The 20,106-nt window shown below is 46.8% G+C and overlaps 1 protein-coding gene across 9 annotated transcripts in view; it reads left to right on the top strand.

Moving 5' to 3' along the window:
- Window positions 1-20,106, top strand: part of CRACR2B (calcium release activated channel regulator 2B) — a 41,394-nt gene that overhangs the window by 18,679 nt on the left and 2,609 nt on the right. For 8 of the 9 annotated variants that reach the window (XM_064425128.1, XM_064425130.1, XM_064425131.1 and 5 more), the window contains 14 exons: window positions 279-453; window positions 2,615-2,761; window positions 3,065-3,155; window positions 3,281-3,373; window positions 6,295-6,482; window positions 7,160-7,231; window positions 7,658-7,712; window positions 11,625-11,704; window positions 14,019-14,313; window positions 14,475-14,616; window positions 14,846-14,927; window positions 17,263-17,377; window positions 18,776-18,883; window positions 19,542-19,618. In XM_064425128.1, coding sequence (XP_064281198.1) covers window positions 279-453; window positions 2,615-2,761; window positions 3,065-3,155; window positions 3,281-3,373; window positions 6,295-6,482; window positions 7,160-7,231; window positions 7,658-7,712; window positions 11,625-11,704; window positions 14,019-14,313; window positions 14,475-14,616; window positions 14,846-14,927; window positions 17,263-17,377; window positions 18,776-18,883; window positions 19,542-19,618 — 1,720 coding nt within the window. Of the gene's footprint in view, window positions 1-278; window positions 454-2,614; window positions 2,762-3,064; window positions 3,156-3,280; window positions 3,374-6,294; window positions 6,483-7,159; window positions 7,232-7,657; window positions 7,713-11,624; window positions 11,705-14,018; window positions 14,314-14,474; window positions 14,617-14,845; window positions 14,928-17,262; window positions 17,378-18,775; window positions 18,884-19,541; window positions 19,619-20,106 lie in introns of those variants that run through there. The other variant, XR_010364866.1, reaches the window with a different exon arrangement.

Below are 20,106 nucleotides of genomic sequence, written 5' to 3' on the forward strand. Positions count from 1 at the left end.
TGCTGGCAGCCCGGGCCGAGGGTGGTGGCTGCTCTGCACTCAGATGTGAGCCGAGCCCCGGCAGCCCCGGCTGGGCTGGCAGCCAGCTTCTGTCCCGGACACTGACATCCCTCGGGGCCGCAGGACGGAGGCGCTTCACTGAGCGGGAGCGGTGTCCTGCACCAGCAGCATGCACGAGGCGTCTCCTGCAGCTCTGTCAGGCTGCCATGTAAACAGCAGCTCATTCAATGACATCCAGTTTGACTTTATTTATTCTTCTTCTCTTCACCTTCCACCAGGAAAGCTAATAGGGATTGAATTGTGTCAAGGGGCTGGGAGAATGGATCACTCCAGACACGAGGAGACCTTCGAGTCAGGCTGGTCAGATGACTTGGACCCTGCAGATGATGATGATGAAGAGAAACGATTCTGTTCCATGATGGAGCAGCTTGGAGCAGCCCAGTTGTTTGAAGAGTAAGTAGGGCAGTCATATGGCATTGCTTCTACCCTCTTTTGATCTTGCAGGACCAAAACTTCAAAGTACCAGAAAAGACCAAAAAGGTGAACTGAGCTGCTTGCTCTCTGAAGCACTGCTTGGGCTCTCTGCACTGCCGCTTTGGGTTTTCATAGGCTTGGTAGCAAATGCAGTGCGGTCTGGGTTTTCTCATCAGGTAGCAATTACTTTTAGCTCAGTGCTTTTCACAGTTTCCCAAATTCAAGTTCATAACACAGCTGTAAAATGGAACAGCTGGTGGCATACAAGTCCAGCTCAGGCAGCAAATGAAAAGAAGCATGTGAGGGTTACTTGAGGTAAGGAGGATGAGTGTGCTCTCTGTTCCAGAATGGTGTGTGACTGTTCACATATTTTCAGACAATCAGTTCTGAGTCTCTGTGAAAGATCTGTGCTCAAGGAGCTGCTTGGAATTGTGCTGATTTTGAAGAGTGTGAAAGGCTAAATGGGTCAAAGGGGTGCTCCTGTGAGCCTTGAAACGTGGTGCTAATGCCCTTGTAGCCCCAGTAGAGTCTGCAGGCCCCAGTGTCATCCAGACTTCTTTTAGGCTTTCCAACATGAGGCACTATGCATAACTGGTTCTCAGTGATGCACATCTGCAGGGCCTGGGGTGCCCAAGTCTCTGTGGCTGTCCTCCTTTTCAGGCTTTGTACTCCAACTGTGTTGCCATTTTGCAAGAAGCAGTCCAGGTTAGGGAAGGAGGTGGACAGGATTGGAGACAGAAGCTGAAAGTGATGGAGTTTGCTTCTTTCAGAGGCACATCTGCCACAGAACAGACTTTTTCCCCCTTATTTTCATTGTGATGCAAAGCACCTGCGTGTTTTAGTGATAAACAACTTCTGTCTGGAAGAAATTCTGGAAAGCTGTTATGCTTCAAACAACAGGATGACACTGTGAAAGGCCATATTACTGTTCTGGGAAAGCAGTCTCTACTGTTTATAACTCTGCTTTGAGAAGCAGAAGTCCAAAGTGGAATTATCTTGTGTTTTATTTTGACCACTTACTGGCAGTTTTATGCAATGAGTTTAGTAGCTACTACATGTCACATCTTTGTGCCAAAACAGCTGTTGTAAAGCAGAAATATCAAACAGAAGCTAATTGGGGTGAGAGCAGGAATATGAAAAATTTTCACAGCTTTCTCTAGAAAGAAATAGTTTCATTTCCTAACAGGACTCAATATATTCTTTTATTTCAAATATGAAGATCTGGTGAAGTGCTATCACTTGTTAAACTTGGGACAGAAAAAGAAGGCTGTCATACAGTACTGGCAGAGAAAATCAAAAGCTTTTTGGTTGGTTTGTTTTGCTTGTTTGTTTCCCCAAAGAATACTAAGGGAGAAAAATACATAGGTAAAGAAAAATAGCTATTTGGATACTGACTATAGGTATGATTATTCTGTATCTTTCAAGGCAGTTTTTCCAAAGTGTTTCGTGATTTAAAAAAAAATTAAAGAAGCTCTTCCCTAAAAAGAAACATGAAGTGATGTCTGCAGGCTTACAAGACACTTTGAGAATGAAGTGCTGTGTTTAAATTCCAATGAATTAGATGTCAAAACAGTGTAATCATTATTGCAGGTTCAGAAAAAGACATCTTTGGTTTTCCAGGGCTTCCTCCATTGTTATCCTGATGTGACACTTCAGCAAATTTGCATCTTTTTTTGTGCCTCGGTTTCCAAACCTGTAAAAAAATGAGGACTGTAGCAGCCACCAGTACAGTCTGAGTGTAAGAAAAACACCAATGATGTGTGATGTGTGCTAAACTTTGTGTGCTGTAACAGTTTGACCATAACACGCAGCAAATTTGCTGAATATTCATTTCTCCAAGTCTTGATGTAGACACCAAATTTGTTATTGATGAATATTTGGAAAATCATTCCATGTTTGCTTCCTAGATTATTTTTCTTTCCTTCTTGCAGATGACTTCCTTTATTTTGACCTCACAAGAGATCCCACTCCACATGCATGCTCTGTCACTGTCCAATTTCCCTCTCTGCTGTAGTGGTGTAACAGAGATCATCACAGGAGAATAGCAGTCTGTCCTGAGTGCATGTTGGAGCTGGAATAACAGTCCATAAGATGACACAGTAACTCTCTTGCTTCCCTTCTCTCCTTATGCTTGCTCCAGCCCACATGAGATTCGGGAGCTCTGGGCTCGCCTACGAAAGGAGCGTCCAGAGCTCTTGTCCAATTTTGAAGAGTTTCTGTTGCGTGTTTCGTCGTACATAAAGGAGGTGAATCATGAGAAGGAGTCCATGGAGCAAGCATTGAAGAGGTAAGGAGGACATCATGGCCATTTGCTGCCAGGAGCTGGCTGATGCCTGGATCCTGCCTCACATGCAAGGAGAGACTGGGTTACAGGATGCACCATAAAAGAGATATTTCTTGCTGTAATAAAATGACTCTATCTTGGTCTGTTCCCATGGGTTTGCTCTGCAGCAGTGCTCACCCAGAACATTCAGTCTGGTTAAAATCCCACTCAGTGCCACACAGCTGTTAGTAGGAATCTGTTTCCACCCTCCTCTTTCCTTTCTGTACTCTTTTTCTCTCCTGACCTGTGTGCACCTGTGTTTTGTAGGAAAGAGTCAGATCATGATCGAGAAGTCAGGTGCCTTTATGAAGAAATGGAGCAACAGATCAAAGCAGAAAGGGAGAGGCTGGTCTGCCAGGTACTTTCTCTCTGTCTTGGCTTGAAGGCAACCTGCCTTTGTTCTGAAGTAGAGGTGGTGGCTCCTATGGCCAAGGAGCAGCTCTGTGCTGGGTGTTGTGCGCAACTGTGTCTTTACTTCTGCAGGAAGCCCTGAGGCACGACAGGAGTAACCTGCTCCAGAAGGAACTGCACAACAAAGAGCAGGAGCTGGAGAAAATCCTCTACCGCCAGAAGAAGGTAATGGGATCCAAATCCATTCTAACAAAACACATGCCCCCCTGCTTCTTTCTCTTCAGGCATTTTCTGATGGAAAATGGTGTTCAGCTGCTGAGGGTTTGGCACTAGATAATTTGGCTCTAGCTAGTGAAGTCCTCTCCTGTCTCTGAAGGTGTTGAGCTGGTTTGTCAAATAATTGATTTGTTGTCAGCTGCAATGCTGTTCTGTGAATGTTTTGTGCATGCATTTTCTTACCTGCTTTGTGTTCTCTTGGCACAATCTTCCTATCAGTTGTGCAATGCTGGCAAGGAAGATGGGGTAAAATTTTGAAAGTTGTGAGTTTGAAGCTTTTTGTGGTGTGCAAGGAAGATATGTGTGGACATAAAAGAGCCAGATTTCTCTAGTTTTTGTGTTCTGACTACTCCAAGATGACCCAGAGTGAGCAGTTCTGTGACACTTAGAGAGGTACATACTGTATACTTGCATTTGGGCACTTGATGACATACTGATTAATCAGTCATATAAGAGATCAAAGCACAAGCTTTCCTTTAGCCTGCCATCCCCAGCATGCACATTTGTATGGGATGGTCCATTCCAGATGCCTTTTTCCTTGGTGTCTCAAGAACTGAGATGTGGCCCCCACAGAAAGTCATGGCAGGTACCTGCAAGATGCTGGGGCTGGTGGTATCCCAGCTGGATACCCAGCTGTGATGTGGGTGAAACAGGACTTCTCTGAAATCACCAGCTCATTGTCCAGCAGCTGGAAAAGCCAGCACAACTGAGGTACCATCAGGAAGGATATTGAGAATAAAACAGAGGGTGTGGTTTTCCTGCTGCCCACATCTTTGATGTGTCTCAGTGTGTGCAGTTCTGGTCTCCTCTAATTCCACTCTGTCTGTCTCAAAAATGAAAATACAGAGTGCTAATATTATTAAGAAAATCGAAAATTTGCCTTAGGAAGAGAAACCAGGAAAGTCTAGACTTTTACATTTTGAAGAGGAGGAGACTGAGGGAAGATGCACGTGATATTTGTGAACTCAGAAAAGTGATGGATAAAGTCCAGACAAAGCTGCTATTCCCAAAGTCCTGCAACAGCAAAGGTGAGGGACACTCAACGAGACCAGTATGAATTTTATTTAGAAGAACACACTTCTTTATACAGAGACATGTGTATATATAGCTGGACTTTTGGCCCCAAGAGGCAGGCAGTATCAGCAGTTCAAAAATGAATTGGACAAGCAAATAGGCTTGTAAATATTCATTGAAAGGAAGAATAGTCAGAGGTGTGGCCTCTAGCATCCCTAGTCCAGGGACCATAGATGGGGGAGTACATGAGGGGAGTGAACCATAGTTAGGAGCTCAGGAATGCTTTTCCTAGGTAGCATCTGCTCTTGCTGAGGGTCAGAGCAGAGCACTTGGGCTGCATGGACACTTGCTGTTACTCAAATAGTCATTTCTGGTGCTCTTAACTGAGGCTTTTACTGAGCTGTGTGGATAATCGGGTCCCTCTTGTGGCCTAAGACCAGTACTGTGATGTTACTGTTCCACAGCATTGCTTCCAAGGACAGACCACATAAACGGGAGAGTTGAGCGTGATGGACGCTTTTCAGGGAGGGGCAGGTGTGCTTCATTTAAAGCCGATTCCTTGGCTTATTGAAAGATCTGAAGGCTGTAAGCAGGGCTTGCTGGTTTTCAGTCTCAACTCCACTGCTCAGCACATGTAGTCTTGCTGAAATATTCCCCAGTGTCCACAGGAGTGGAGGACTCCAGGCAGAGCTGGGTGTGGCTTGCTCTTCTAGCCTCAGTGAGGAGAAAGGTGAGATTTGTGTTTCAAGGAACCTAGAAAACATCAGATCTGTTGATTCCTGCTCTTGACAGTTGTACATGTGTGCTGGCAGAGAGGAGGGTAGCAAGAAAAAAAGCATTTTATCTTCTGCCATGGTGTGCTGCTTTATTTTTCTTTTGAAAGGGGAATAAAGTAGGCTGAGAGAAAAGGCAAGCTGAAGGTGTAAATGTGGAGGCTGACTCTGCCACCTGCTACCCTGATCAGACCTGATTCCTGGTGTTTCTCTCTAGTTATAAGCATGGATTGCATGCTTTTATTTTGAGCTGTATGTTCTCAGATGGGTACTGGAATTTCTGTGTAGCAGCAGCTTCAGCAGAGGGCCCTGGTTAGCTGGTGTGGCTGTCTGGAGACTGCAGTGTCACTATGAGCCCTCTTGGAATGCCCTCCATGTCATCTGAGATGGGCAGCTTTGGCTGCTACATCTGTCTGTCTGCTTCCCAGACTATGCCAGCCATTTGTAGGGAATTGAGTCACTGAATGAGTACATGGCAGCAGGCTTTGAACTTCCTAAATCAGGCTTGTTAGTTGTGCTGGGGGCTTGTGCTGCCTAGAGTGCAGCTGCGCCCCGGTGGCGTTTAAATTGCATCTTAGCCCAAGGTCCTGTCTCTAGCAGGCCACCCAATCACTTCATTTTCCAGGTGTAGTGTGAAATGCCCCTAGCACCTCGATGTATCCTCCATTCAGCTGCCATGAGCTCAGGAAGCCTCTGAACTAGAGGATGCACTTCAACAACTCTGTTTATTAAGTCCCAACAGACACAACTCTGCTTTCACCCAAATTTTTCCAGTCCTCTTTGGACCCCCATTTGCACTCTGAGTCCTACAGTGCCTGACAGCATCAGGCTGCTCCTGCTGCCTGAGCACTTCCTCAGCTGTGCCTAATTGCATTGCTTTGTTCCCCAGTGCTGACATGATGAGAGAGAATTCCTTCCAGTTCACTCTCGATGCCACTGGTGGTTCTGTAGACTTAGATTGTTTTTACCCCCTTCTGCCTCATTGTTTACATCTGCTTTTTCAGCTTGTATTTAAAGTTGTGATTGTAGCACAAAACCCTTCCTCTGTGTTTAACCCCTCCTCTTCATCCTCTCCCATTGCAGCTGGAACATCAGCTACAGTCACTGAACTCGGAGCAGCTGGAGACACGCGTGCAGAATGAAAGGCTCCGGCACCTGAATGAGAACCTGCTGGAAGAGCTGGAGAAAAGCAAATGGGAGCTAGAGGCAGTGAAGGGGCAATTACAGAAGCTCCAGAAAGAGGCTCAGATTGAGCAAGAGCAGAAGGACAGGTGGGAAAAAACAGGAAAGGTGTGCTATTAGGGTAAAGACATGGACAGAGAAGGAAAGGTTGGGCATGCAATTAAATAATAATTATCCCTAGTTAGGAGTCTTGGTCTCATCAGCAGTCACCAGATTGCCTGTCATTTTTTGGGGAAAAGAAAAAACAACCCAATGGTCATATGGGCCTAAATAGAGAGTGATACTGCTAACTCTTACTTGCCTTTTGTGGGAAATTGATATGTTCTAGAAAATCAGTACAAAAATACAAATGTTCCTCAGCCTAAAGGAGGATTCTCCATATATTTTCCAGTTCACTATCCCCTCTATAATATTCTCTTTAAAGATTCTCTTCTAATCAATTCTGTTCCCATTTCTGGGTTAAATCTAATAGTACCTATATAAAACATGGAGAGGTTTCAGATCCAGAAGGCAGTGAGCATCCTTCCCATTTCCAGCAGCCGAGAAAGTGGAGGGGATGAGTTGCTTGCTCTTGTGTTGGAGGAGAGCAGGAGAGTTCTGGTAGAACCATCCCAGCTCCCAGAACAGCGCTGCTTCCTCTGAATTGTCCTAAGCATGAGGCACACCCTTGTCTTTGAGAATTCCATGAGTGCCCCTGAGAGAGGGATGTTTGCATTTTCTCTCCCATTAATTTATTTCCCCTTATTTTAAAATACCTTTTGCCCAGGGATGTGTTTAGAGTCTCCAAGAACATGCAGAAAGAGAAACAAAGCCTCCTTCGGCAGCTGGAGCTCCTCAGGTGAGAACTGGTGAAGGCTGGAGGGAAATGCTGAGCTCTTACGCCTCTAAGGGGCTGAAGTTTCAGCACTGTGCTCATTTCTCCTATGGAAAGCTACAGGATTTATTCAAGCAGTGTTTAGACTCTGCTTGTTTTCCTAGGTCCAGACAGAGTTGTGCAATTTGGCCAGCTCTGGCACATTACAGGCTTTGTTATTTCACAAGGTAATCCCTCCTCTGGAGGAATTTAGTCTTTCCTGCTGGCTAAGGCAACCATGTAGAGCCCATGACCTCGGCTGGGATACATGGAAATCCCAACATGTCTGGCTATAAACATCTTAATCTCTGTTCCCAAGCTCTCTTTCTGTTCTCACTTTCAAATGTTGGGGTTTACTTACTTTTTGGCAAGCATCTCATTGTGTCTTTCCTGTGTCTTCCTTTGGAGCAGAGAAATGAACAAGAAACTTCGAGATGAGCGAGATGCCTTTGAAGCCAAGAAGCTGGTTAGTCTAAGAAAGAAAACCTTAATTCCCAACCACCCTCCTCTCATCTGCTGCTGTTGCTGTCACCACTTGGGGGCCTGTCACTTCCACGGGGGACAATGACAAGAGTTCTTGGGGCCTGGTGTTGTGCTTAATACAGACTTTGCAGCGCCTCTGTGTCTGTGCTGGAGGCAAGCTCTGCTGGCTGCTGCTGCCAACTGTCTGGGTTTAACCCAGGGCACGATGGCTGGGGACTGTCACACAGCCCTGTGCAGGGCTGCAGTGGGTGCTGCCCCTGCACGTGTGGGCTCTGTGTGTTGTGCCAGGCACTGGGCACATGCATGGAGGGGAGACAAGCTGGATGCATCCTGGAGCTGGGTGGTGAGGACGAAGATGGATTCTCAAATGTGCTGCTGGCTGGCTGGGCATGGAGTGGTACAGGAGGGTTTTGGAGTTTTTCTGACCCCCTGAGTTTGTAGCAGATGTTTTCAGAGGTTCCTCTTGAAGGGGAGTCCCCATTCCTGTGAACTCTGCTGGGTGCAGCAGTGAACCTTGTGTCAGAGAACTAGGAGAAAGCAGGATCTCTCTCGTCTGGAACTGTCAATCTTTGGCCTTTCCCAGGTGCCAAGATAAACACAGATATGTGGTCTATTTTTAATTATTATTATTATTTTTCATTATAAAGTTTTTGTGTTCCCAAATGTTGCTTGCATAGCTGCTCTGCCCTCTTGGACCCATCCTTGCCACCATGTCTTTGCCTGCTCTGGGATCATGCCCCACCTGAAGATCTTGAAGTAGGTGACTTGTAGGGAGGAAAGTGATAGGCTATGATAGAGCTTTTCTGACTGCTGTGTAAAGGACTCTGGAAGGAAACACAGGGATTGTGCCTGTATGGGAAACAAAATGGCCTGTTCAGTCCAGAGGTTGGAGTTCTCCAGGTGGAGAACATATAAAATAATGTCAGTAACAATTTTGGATAGAGGTGAGATATATGTTTCTAAAATCTGGAAGATTTTTTTTCTTCAGTCTTCATTTTAAAAGCTGCTAACTATGTAGATGTACACCAGAGCTTCCTGCTCCCTCTTGGAAAAGCCATAAGCACAGTCACTCTGTAGCAGAGTCCAGTGCAAGCAGGCAAAGAAAATGGTTTCTCCTCCTTCCATGTGTTGTGCTTCATCAGCTTGTGGGTTCCTGAGGGTGGGTGGATGGCCTGTGGAGACCACAGCTCACGTCTGTACCTCTGTGTGTGCAAAGCTTGTCTGCTTCTCCTCTCTGCTCTTCTGCTCCCCTGCTAAGACCTGCTGCTGCAGGTGGACCCAAGCGAGAGCCCAGTACAGAGAGTCACAGCACAGAGGGGTTGCTTTCTCCCTTCTCCCAGCACTGGCAATGGGGAACGAGGCACAGGGTGAACTCCTGCCACCATTGCTCATCTGGCAAGGCTGTGTCTTGCTGGGCAGTTGAAGCCTTTACTGGAATAAGGTTTTTTCCTTTGGCTGCTCTCATTTCAGTCCACAGGGAAGCAGGGCTCCAAGGGCTTGCAGAGATGCTGTTATCATCATACACCTGCAGAAGGTGTGTTCCCCAGCCTGTCTTGCAGTAAGGGGGGGGAGAAAATGGCAATACTTCCCTGCAGAAGCAAAAAGGAGAGTCCAGCCTTCTGATGGGGATCCCTAGTGTGCAACACACACTCTGCCAGAGACTATCAGTGCTTCTACAGGCTAAAAAGAAACCCAAGGCCTTAATACCCTCTTTTAGTGCTGGGAAGAGTTATTTCTGTGAAATCAAGGAGTGGTGAACAGAGGTTCTTTCATAGCAAAGATTTTGAAGTGGTTGGTAGGAGGAGTTGGGCTGTATGTGGCTGATACCCAGTCACTTCTCCTTTGCTCTTCTCAGTTCCCAGCTTAATACCTTGCTCTTCATAAGAGTTTCCTGCCTTGCCAGGGTGAGCAGACCCTGACCCCACTGCACTGTGGGGCACTCTCTTGTCCCAGGCAAGAGAGGCTGGGTCACAGATAGCGATATGTGGCTATTTCTATCAATGTGCAAACCACTGATGGGTATTTTTAAGACCCAAGGGTTGCAGGTTCAGTTTCACACCCATGACCCATCTGGCTATGGAGTTATGCTTGTGTACTTTATGTTGACAGAGCAAATTTCATGTCTGTTCATCATGAAGAGTGTTTTGGTACTTTGACTACTTTTGACATGTATTTTTATTTCACTGGTAAACCAGAATCTTTCCCATCCAAAATGCTTGTACATGTGCTGTTGTGGAATCCTTGTCATCATGTGTTACACAGCTGTGATGTCGCATCTGTCCCTTCACCATCCTGGTGAACAACCAAATGTTACACAAACCTGGCAGGCCAATAAAGCATGGCAGAACCAATGGCAAAACATGCCCCCTTGTTCCTCCTTTCTTACCCAAGTCTGTGCTCTGCAGGCTGTTCCCTCTCCAGGTAAGGTGGTGGCAGAGCAGATTGTATGGGAGTCCTTTTGCTCCACAGGTGACTTGAAGGTTGTGACTCGGCTCCAGTGGCCTGTAACACAATTTCCTCCTTCTGTGTGGCCAGAGGGTGCCCTTGAGTGAAGCTGATCAAACACTGAAAACTTCCACTTCTGTCCCTGCTGGAGAACCACTGGTTGTCTGTACCACAGCCTGGCTGTGTTGACTGGACTGTTGTTATGCACTTGGGGGTCATTTGCCTTGGGAGATTTGTGCTTCACAATCGTGAGCCTCACAGTGTTTTTGTAGCTGGAGTTTCTTTTGAACATCAGTTTCATATGTAAAAAATATTTTGTTCTTGCCCTGCGAAGCTCCTAGTTGGGTCAGGCCCTCTGTGGAGTTTGGAGTGTCTCCCTTTATTAGACTGCATTGCAGTAAAGATGTTCTGGGAATTCTGACCAACAGAACAGCTTCCTAATTTTTTAGCCTTTTAAAATAAGCCTTCAGTAAGGATTATTGAAGAAATAATCTTTGTAGTCCTCCAGGCTGTGGGAAGCATGAAGGAAGGCCTGTCCAGAGCTGCCTGCAGGTGTTTGGTCAGTTCAAAACTGCTGTGAGAGGTAGATCTGGCAGACTGCAAACCCTTCTTCCTCCACCTTTCCCTCAGAAACAGCCAGTAAGGACATGTTAGAAATCTTCAGATTTGCAGACTGAATACCTCTCCCTTTCCCCTAGTGCCCATGTGATGGGCACCTTTCCATGCTGTCTCTCACTTCACATTTTGTATGTGTGGCCAGAGCAGTGACTCTGCTGGGAATGGCAATGTCCTGTATGGGAGGGAAGAGGGTTGGGAGAGAGGTTGTCCTGCTTTCTCCTTCTCTCAGGAACAGGTAACTGCTGACTGTAGGAAGTGTTCATTCTGTGATAAGTAGGAGGAAAGCATGGGGCGGGATGTTGGCGTAAGGCAGAGCATGTACATTACCCTTTGTAGAGCTGCCCCCTTCCTTTCCTGAGCTGCCTCCTTCCTTTCTTGTGCTTCATGTGCAGCTCTAGGTGAGTACAGGTCAAGGAAGGGTACAGTGTCTTCTGAGGAAAGGGCAATTGGTCTGCCCCACAAAACATTAGCATAAGAAAGAGGCAGGTGGGGAAAGATTCAGCTGTGAGACCAAGTGAAGAACAAGCCACAGAAATAAAAACTCTGCCTGGCTAGAGGAAGAATTTGGTTTGGGACATCACCACTTTGATGGATTTTCAAGTGAAGGAGAAAGCAGCGACAGTGATGGCTTCTTGCAGGAATTAAATTATTTCAACTGAGAAAAGCAAGCCCTGTGCTCACCTCTTTCAGCCTTCCAGTGAGGCACTACCACTGCACAGTGTGGGGCTGCCAGGGCTCCAGCCTTGCCTCCCCAAAATGCTCTACAGAGGTGGGGAGTGGTTGAACTGGGGCTGTAATCACATTCTTCATTCCTTCTCTTTTCAACTTCCAGGTGCCTCAGAACAAAAATGCCCTGTTGAAGAAAGGGTCAGTGCTAGGCAGTTTGCTGCTGGAGGACAAGCCTGTCAAACGGTTAGATGGGTGTCTGTGTCGTGTCCATGGTGTCAGTCCGTGCCCACTGCAGTGCCCTGTCAGTCAAGCTGTGTCCTGGGTCTGGTTCTCCCACCTTGGTGCTGGCTGGTTTTGGGAGTGTGGTGGGGTGCAGTTTTTCTGTGGCTTTAGCTGTCTCTTGGCATCAGGTGGTGTTTGCTCAGCATGAAGCTGAGGATACTGTTCACTGATGTCCACAGGGAGGTGGCCCTGCTACTGCTTATGCCTGCAGCAATGGGGGGAGCAAGTCTAAATATCACCAGAAGGTCTGGGACTGTTAATGGGATGGGAGTCACAAAGGCTGCCTCTTTCTGAGTCAGGCAGCTCTGTTGAAATGACTGGATCAACTCCCAGGTGTGCCAGTTTGTCCTCAGGCACAAATCCTGTCCACTGGTGCCTTGTGCCAGAGTCCATATCCCTGGGGCATGGGAGAGGGCAGAAATTGCACAAGGGTTGGGTTCCTTCTGGCAGCTGAAAGCCTCAAGGAGAGGACCTGGCTCCAGGTGGGTTCATCCTGCTCATCTCCCTCTACACCTCTGCAGATGCTCACCTGGCACACCAGGCCTCCCTTCAGCCAAGGCAGGCAACTCATCTGTGTGGCCAAGGCCTTTTCTTTTTTTTCCCACTCTACATGCAGAATACACAATGACCTGGCTTGGAGCTGAATCTCACTGCAACTGCTGGTCCCAAACAAGTTCTAAAGGCAGCACGTTCCCCTGTTTCTTACCAGGTCTCAGCAGAAAGTTCCATTGCTGCCCAGTTTCTCCTGGTGCCAGCCAGAGACACGGGTCTAGGCTCAGTTTCTTCCAGCTTAAAGTCATCCTTAATGCTTGCAGTTCTGGATTGTAATTTAAGGATTTAGCTCAAGGCTCCTTGGCGCATGGATTTATGGAAAACCAGGTAGACTCTGGAGAGGGCTGATTCTTGGGCCCAGGGTGGAGGGTTGCCTGGCGAGGTCTGAGGCAGAGCTCCTTCATGGTTGTGTGACTGCCTCATTCTGTCCATTGAATCAGATAACCAAGTTCTCCCATCTTCCTCCTTTTGCAATTATTTCTTGTAAAGATCCTTCTAGCTGCTACTGGAAGAAACCTCCTGGAAAGGCTTAACAGCTGGAGAATTTTGGCTACTAAGGTGATGGGAGAAGGGGAGAAGTAGTTCTTGGCCCCATCTCTGTCCTGGTGCTGTGTCACACCACATTGCTTGAGAAACATGAAAAGAAATCCATTAGATCTGAGGTCTCTGTTCAGAGTTTTGTGTTTGTCCCTTTGCTCCCACTACAGAGGGTCTTGAGCCCACTCATTGTGTGATTTTTCCAGCCCTGGGAGATAGGCGCCATTCCCCAGAGCCTGAGACTGTTCATTTTCAAGAGGGAGGAGTTCCAGCTGGCCTGGCTCTGGGCTGGCATTTGGGCAAATGCAGGGAGGGCAACCAGGAATGTGAGCTCCCTTTAAAAAAAAAGTGTAGGCATGGCAGCACATGGATTTTGCAACCCAGATGAAGTGTACTTGCTGGAGTGAGAAAGAAGAATTGTCTGGATTCCTGCACTAACAGAAAGAGAAAAGTTGCAGAGGGGGTGGGATGTCCTGCCTCTGAAGAAACTGACTGTAGTACATTCTGGTCACTCTAATTTCCTTCCAAATGCCATCTGCTGGACACTGAAAGCAACGGAGACGTCTGTGGTGGATAAATATCTTCAGCCTAATTCTAGGTCTTCTCATTCCTTGTCTAGTTCTTTAACCATAAAAAAACAGTGGTGCTGCCTTGCTCCTCAGCATGGTTTCCAGCAGTTTAACTTGGTTATTTTAGGTGTTGTTTTGAAGGTTGTTCCTCCAGCTACCACATCAGCTCTACCCCCAGTGCATCAGCCTGCTCTTGTGTGGGAACATTCTGTTATTTCTTTTTGTATGGTATTTAGTAACAAAAATACAGGGGTAATTATTGCCTTTTTTTTTAATGCTTTCATTTTGTATGCTTTGCCTCATTTTTTCACTGCTGGGGGAAGCAGTAGGCAAAGAATTCTTGAAAAATCCAAAGTGGCAATTTTTATTAAAATTAGTTAAGTATTTGTCAGCACATGAGAGTACAGCACAGCTCTGGTGAGCTGTCTCTCTTTCCCTAGGGGAGCCACTGATGCCTTGGTCACAGGGAGTGTGGGGAGTGAATATATACAGTTCCTGTGAGAGCTTCATATACACTAATTGGATTGCATTGGTTGGTTGGGAATTTGCAACCTCCTTCTTTCCCTGTGTCCTCCCCCCTCCCACCCTGTCTGTGCTGCCTGTGGACTTTAATACAGACAACTGGCCTCTGCGGACCTTCCCTTCACCTTCCCAGTGGATGTGGCAGTGGAAGAACCCAACAGAAAGAACTGTAAATACTTCCCAGGCAATGGGGTATGGATGAAGACAGGAGAAGGAGGCAGCACAAACTTTGGAGAGAACAGCGGAGATGAGGAGAGATGGCCCTTGGCAGCAGATCCTGAGTGGTTTAAGATGACTTTGAAGGGTGACTCTGACTGCAGAAAAAATGCAGATGGCCTAGATGCTGCTCTGCTGCCTCCTCGAGCCCAGCCTGTTGGCACTGAAACCAGGGTGAGTGCAGTTACCTGGGGTTGTTCCTCTAATACCTGCTGGGGTTGGTGTCTGACTCTCTTCCCATCAATCTCCAGCTCCACAGATTTACAGTGCAGGGGTAAATCAAAGCACTGCCTTCAGCTGGGCTCTTCAAAACCTCATGTCTTTTTCCATTGCAGCTCCAAGCACTGGAACCAGCCAGCTGTTCCCCAGACCGCATCTTTAAAGTGGTGTTTGTGGGGAATTCTGGTGTTGGGAAGAGCTCCTTCATCCACCGCTTCTGCTATGACAGGTTCTTGGCTGAGCTCAATGCAACCATTGGTAAGTAATAGGGTGCCTGGTTCCTCTGGATAAGGAAGGTGGGAAAGGCAGCCTGAGAAAATGCTCTGTTGCCTGTGTTATAGCCCAGCTAGAGGGTAAAGATGGTCCCTCTCCCAGTATTGAATCAATCTTGCAATTTCCCTGAACTAAATGGAGTTTGTCTGGCCATTGTAATGGCAAGCTGCTCTCTCCCCATGCTACCTCATAACCATTGTCACCTTCCTGCCAGGTATCGATTACCAGGTGAAGAGTCTAATGGTGGATAACACCCAGGTTGCCTTACAGCTGTGGGATACAGCTGGACAAGAGAGGTGAGCGATTTCTGCTGGGCTCAGTGGAGGAAAGGGAAAGAGTTCATGCAGCTGGTTTCTGTTCCTGGGGAAACTATCAGCTTCAGAAGGACCAGACAGGTCATGACAGCTATTCCAGTGCTAAACCTGCAGCAAAGGTCTGTTCCAGAGATTTCTGGAAACTGTGACTGTGAACCAGGGCCTGGGGAGATCACTCTGAGGATTGACAGAAAGTTAGTTTCCCGTGTGTCTGACCTGCATGCTTGTGGCTCCAAGCAATCTGTCCTTAGATGCATGTCATGGGGTTCAAAGGGTGGAAAGGACAGTGACCCTTTCCAGATCTGATTCAGCTGTCAAAGCCAGCTGAATTAGCATGACCTGTGGGGAAGGTGATTGAACTACCCTGCTGGACTCTGTCTGTGAGCTTATTGGCCTCTTTCACTGTCCCTTCTGCTGATAGACTCGTGTAAGAGATAATCCTTGGTAGAGGGGTTGTGCAGCTTTCTGTGACAGTGAACACTTGCTCCCCATTTTAAGCCCTCTAGTTTTAAAAGTGTGGGATATCTCTAGATGTTACCAGCAGTGTTACCAGGTGAGGACAAGAGTGGTAGAGGACCCATTTGACCCTCGTCTGCTACTAGAGATGAAGGCCCATCACTGGCTCCATGTAAGTTAGATTTCATGTAGGATATAATTTGAAGCTTAAGATGAGAAGCTATTTCAAGAGGACCATGAACCTCAAGGGCCTGACAAAAATAAGCACTGGGTGTTTTGAGCTAAATATGTTATGGGGGCAGGCCTTCAGGGGGCAGCCAAGGTCATGGGAATATTCTAATCCTAAACTGTGCCAGTGATGCTGTCTCAGGCAGCCAGACCATGCAGAGCTGGTGGGAATGTACTAAGTAGGAGTATCTATAGAAAAGCAACTCTCTCTCTTCCAAAATTAGGCTTCATGCTGAAGAAATAATTATTTCTGAGGGGACTCCTGTGGTTATTTTGATGCTGAAACCAAGCAGTAAGGGGAGTTGCTATGACATAAAATGTGACATTTTATTGAGGCCAGATTGCAGCAGAGGCCAAATTCAAGATATTGTCTCTGCCGAAGGATCTTTACCACAGGCCCCTGCAGAATGAGCAGGTCTTAGATGTGTACCCACAAGAGAGAGCTTGGCTCTCTGATACCAAATAGGAGATCTGGGAAGAAGAAAAAGCCTTTTCTACTTCTGGAGGAAGATTAATTACTTCTAGCTGGAGGTGTTCAACTCTAAATATCTAAGGAGGAGATGGAAGAACCCCTTGGAGCATGCAAGGAGAACTCCTTGGTGACTTCCCTGAGACTTCTGCATGCTAGCTTTGGTTCTTCTGGAGCATCTTGCCTGGCTGGTGGTTCCAAAGGTGCACCTTGAATGCCAAATATAGTCTGTGCTTTCTCAGTTGGATAGGTGCCAGAATATTGTGTCCTTATTGTAGTGAGAAAGAACAGGCTTCAGGCAACTGTCTGAAGAGTACAGGAGGATAACAGCTGTTGGTTTTCTTGGCTTGTAAGAAGAGAGTTTGTTGTCCTGTGCAGGGCTGAAATACACAGCTCTCTAGTGAGGTCTCGGGACTTTTGTTACATTTATTAATTCCCAAATTACACTGTTAATTCCATCAGTTTGCAATCATTGTGGTTATATCATGGCTCTGTCACAATGTGCTTACAGATTCTGAGGTTTGGGTTTGTTGTTTTGGTTGCTTGGTTTGGTTTTTTGTTTGGTTTGCTTTGGTTGGAATTTATTCACAAAATACAGTCCTGTGGTTTTAAATGGTACAGACAACAAAAAATAGATGTCTTGCAGGAGTTTTTCCTGGAAATTGTGTCTAGCTCCCGAGTTTTTATGTACAATGCCATTTGTTTATAGATTTGATAATGGAAACAGACTGTACTAATGCTGAGTTCTTAATTGCTGTTTTGGCAGCCCTGGGGCAGGCATTACACATGCCTGGTTTGTACTGTGCTACAGCTTAGTCTGCAGATTCTTCTGGACTATAGAGAAAGATCATGTTTTCTCCATCAGTTTCCCTTTTCATAGGAAGTTACCTTTTCCTGTCCCACCCAAATAGATTGTTCTGCTTCTTTCTTGCTTTCTCAGCACCATGCATTTGGCCAGATTCCTACCTACCCACAGCTGCCTGGCCTGTCTCAAAGGTGCAGGGATCTGTGCAGACACCAGCCCTGAGGGACACATCACGCTGGGTGCTGCCAGGCCTTGCAGAGAGCCCGCACTGACAGACAGACAGACAGACAACCCTACTCGGTTACTTCCCGTGGCACAGCCGTGGTTCTGAGGCTGCCTCTGGTTTTGTCTGGGCTCAGGTTTCGGAGCATCACCAAGCAGTACTTCCGGAAGGCAGACGGGATCCTGGTGATGTACGACATCACGGCCGAGTGCTCCTTCCTGGCCGTGCGGAACTGGATGAGCAGCGTCCAGGTGAGAGGGGACCTGGGCTCCACTGCTGCTGCTGCTCCCTTGCCCCAACAGTCTGCCTGGAAGGGACGTTTTTCAGTGCCCCGGGAAGTCCTGTTGACCTTGTGAAGCTGAATTATCAAAGCAGATGCCTGTGCTGGTCAGTTTGGAACCAGAGGCTTTGTGTCGAAGGCAACAAAGCCAGTGGTAGCCCATTAAATCAGGGAGGGCAGTTTCTGTGGCAGAACGTGTGGGACCTCCCAGAACAGTAGCATGGTTTGTAAGCAGCCCACGTGCACTGGCTACATCTCCTAAATGTGGTCACATACTACCTGTACTCAGGCAGGGAGATCTGGTGTCTGGCCTATGCACAGGAAAGGGAGGTGGTTCTTTTTATTTCCTTTTTTGATTTAAAACTTGGTAACAATGTATTAATACTGTTGGGTTTCCCCCGTCTTTTATTTCCAAACATTCACTAAAAGCATTTATCTATGGCTTATATCTTCTTGGGGACACAAAAATACTTCTCTTTATAATTTAAATTAGTTGTGTGTAGATGATCAAGAGGTGAAGGGAAATTTTCAAGGGCGGTTTTGTTTTGATTGTGCCGAGTTGCAAAAAACCCAGATCTCAGTGGAATGAGTAAAGTATAGGTTGGAGGATTCCAACACTGTTAATTTCCACAAGCCTGTTGGGGGGAAAAAAAACAAACAACCACTTATATATTTGGACTCTAAAAGATGTTAAGATCTTCAAAACTAACCAGCCTCTGAAAACCAGGTTCCTTTCAGGAGGAAGGTTAAACTGAGTGCACAGAAAATCAAACTACATGAAATCTCTATATTTTAATCTCTGTCTTCTTTTTCTCTCCCCATCTCTGTGTATTTATTTTGTTTTGAAATTGTTCAGGTTTTGTATGCCACCCAGGGCACTTGATTGTGGAAATAACTTTGAGCCCTGTTCTTACTTTGACCATGCTTTCTCTCTCTCTATATATCTATATCTATATCTATATATATATATCTATAGCCAGTGTTACTATAGAGAGTTTGATCAGAAGTAAGGGGCTTGTTTAGGACAGCACATTAGACACTGTACTGCACATACAACAATTACTGAGCTTATTTAGAAGATCTGCCAGATCGCAAATTCCAAAATGCCTATGGGGAAAGCTGCTTTTCTTTAGACTTCTTATTTTCCTGAGAGGCACTTATGTCCTGTCTCCCCTCTGTCATTGTCCCCAAACATTTGGAATGTTTCCCTAGTTCAAGCTTCCCTTCACAAATCCCTGGGACTACTGAAGGAATGGCCTTTAATAATCTAATGGGCCTGATCCTGCTGCCACTGAAGGTCTGGTTTGCTTGAGCTGGAAGGATCTGCTCTGAGTGGCTGGGTCTCTAGGGGTCTTTATTTCTTTTGCAGGAAGGTATAGAGGACGGAGCTGTGGTGTTTCTGCTTGGAAATAAATTGGATGCTGTGCAGAGAGAGACCCGGAAAGTGCCCAAGGCGGAGGGGGAAAGGCTGGCAAAGGTGTGACTCAGTGCTCTGCTGTTTGACTTGCTCTGCAGCCACCCTCCAGCTGTGAGCAGGGCAGACTGGCTGGCAGAAAGCCCTTCTTGGAGCCCTTTTTCAGTGTGGTACCTCCCACCCCCTGTTTCTCCAATGTGGACAGGTACCCAGGTCCCTCTGGTACAAGGGAGGATGAGGTGGTGGCCTGTATGTGGCAGACAATGGCCCTTGAGCAGGCTCATGTATTTCTTGTGGGGCTTGATGCCTCATTTCACTCTGAGGGGAACATGCATGGCTGATTTCCCATTTGAGGGCTCCCTAATGCCTCTTTCCTCACTCTGTTGCCTGCCTGCCTGCTGGGTGGGGGGAGTCAGGGTTTCAAAGGAGTTTCCTACCTTCTGGACTCACAACAAAAAGGTAAGGGAATCAAAGTACCCTGGACAATGTTTTCCCAAACAACTCCCCTAGAGCTCCCTTTTGGACACTCTGGCTTGGCCCTCAGTGCTGAAAAAGCATCTCCTCCTCCTGGGTTGGTGAGCAGGGTGCTCCCCAGCAGGGTAGCAGCCACCCTCTTGACAGGGTTGCTGGGGATGAGGGTGGGCCAGCTCCCAAGGCTGTGGGTGAATGGTGTTGGGGAGAGCTGGCAGTCACTGTGGGTGCTTGCTGTGCTCTCTGGCAGGAGTACAAGGCTGTGTTCTACGAGTGCAGTGCCATGACTGGCTACAACATCATGGAGCCCATGCTGCACATGGCCAGGTCAGTGAACATGAGCAGTCACCCTGGGATGCTTCCCAGCTGGAGGTGACTGGTGTGGGCTCTTCTGGGGAATGGGCAAGAAGAGAGGGGTGTCAGAGATGAACTTTTTGTTACATCCCAAAAGAGACCTGACTCCAGGTCCTTGTCTTTTGTGCCTGGAAAGCACCAAGTGTAGACTGGACTCTGTACACAAAGCTTCACCTGGTAGAACTGGCTATTGCAAGATTAGGAGTTTAATTTTATTATTTCGTCACAAAAACCTTGCATACTGTCCCAGATTTTAAGCCGGTGTTTTCAGTTTGAAGTCTTCGTGCAGCTCTAAGGGTTCTTTCTCCCCTATCTTATTAAGCACTGTACAGACTGAGCTGTTTCAGTGGCAATCGTTTTAAAAGGAGGTAAGATACTGTTTAGCTGAAAGAAATTTGCTCTAAAATTTTTAGTTAAAAGAAAGGTAGTTTTTTGAAAAGAAGTATTTCAAATTTCACAAG

This window comes from Passer domesticus, chromosome 6 (assembly GCF_036417665.1).
Source record: "Passer domesticus isolate bPasDom1 chromosome 6, bPasDom1.hap1, whole genome shotgun sequence".
NCBI classification, from domain to species: domain Eukaryota; kingdom Metazoa; phylum Chordata; class Aves; order Passeriformes; family Passeridae; genus Passer; species Passer domesticus.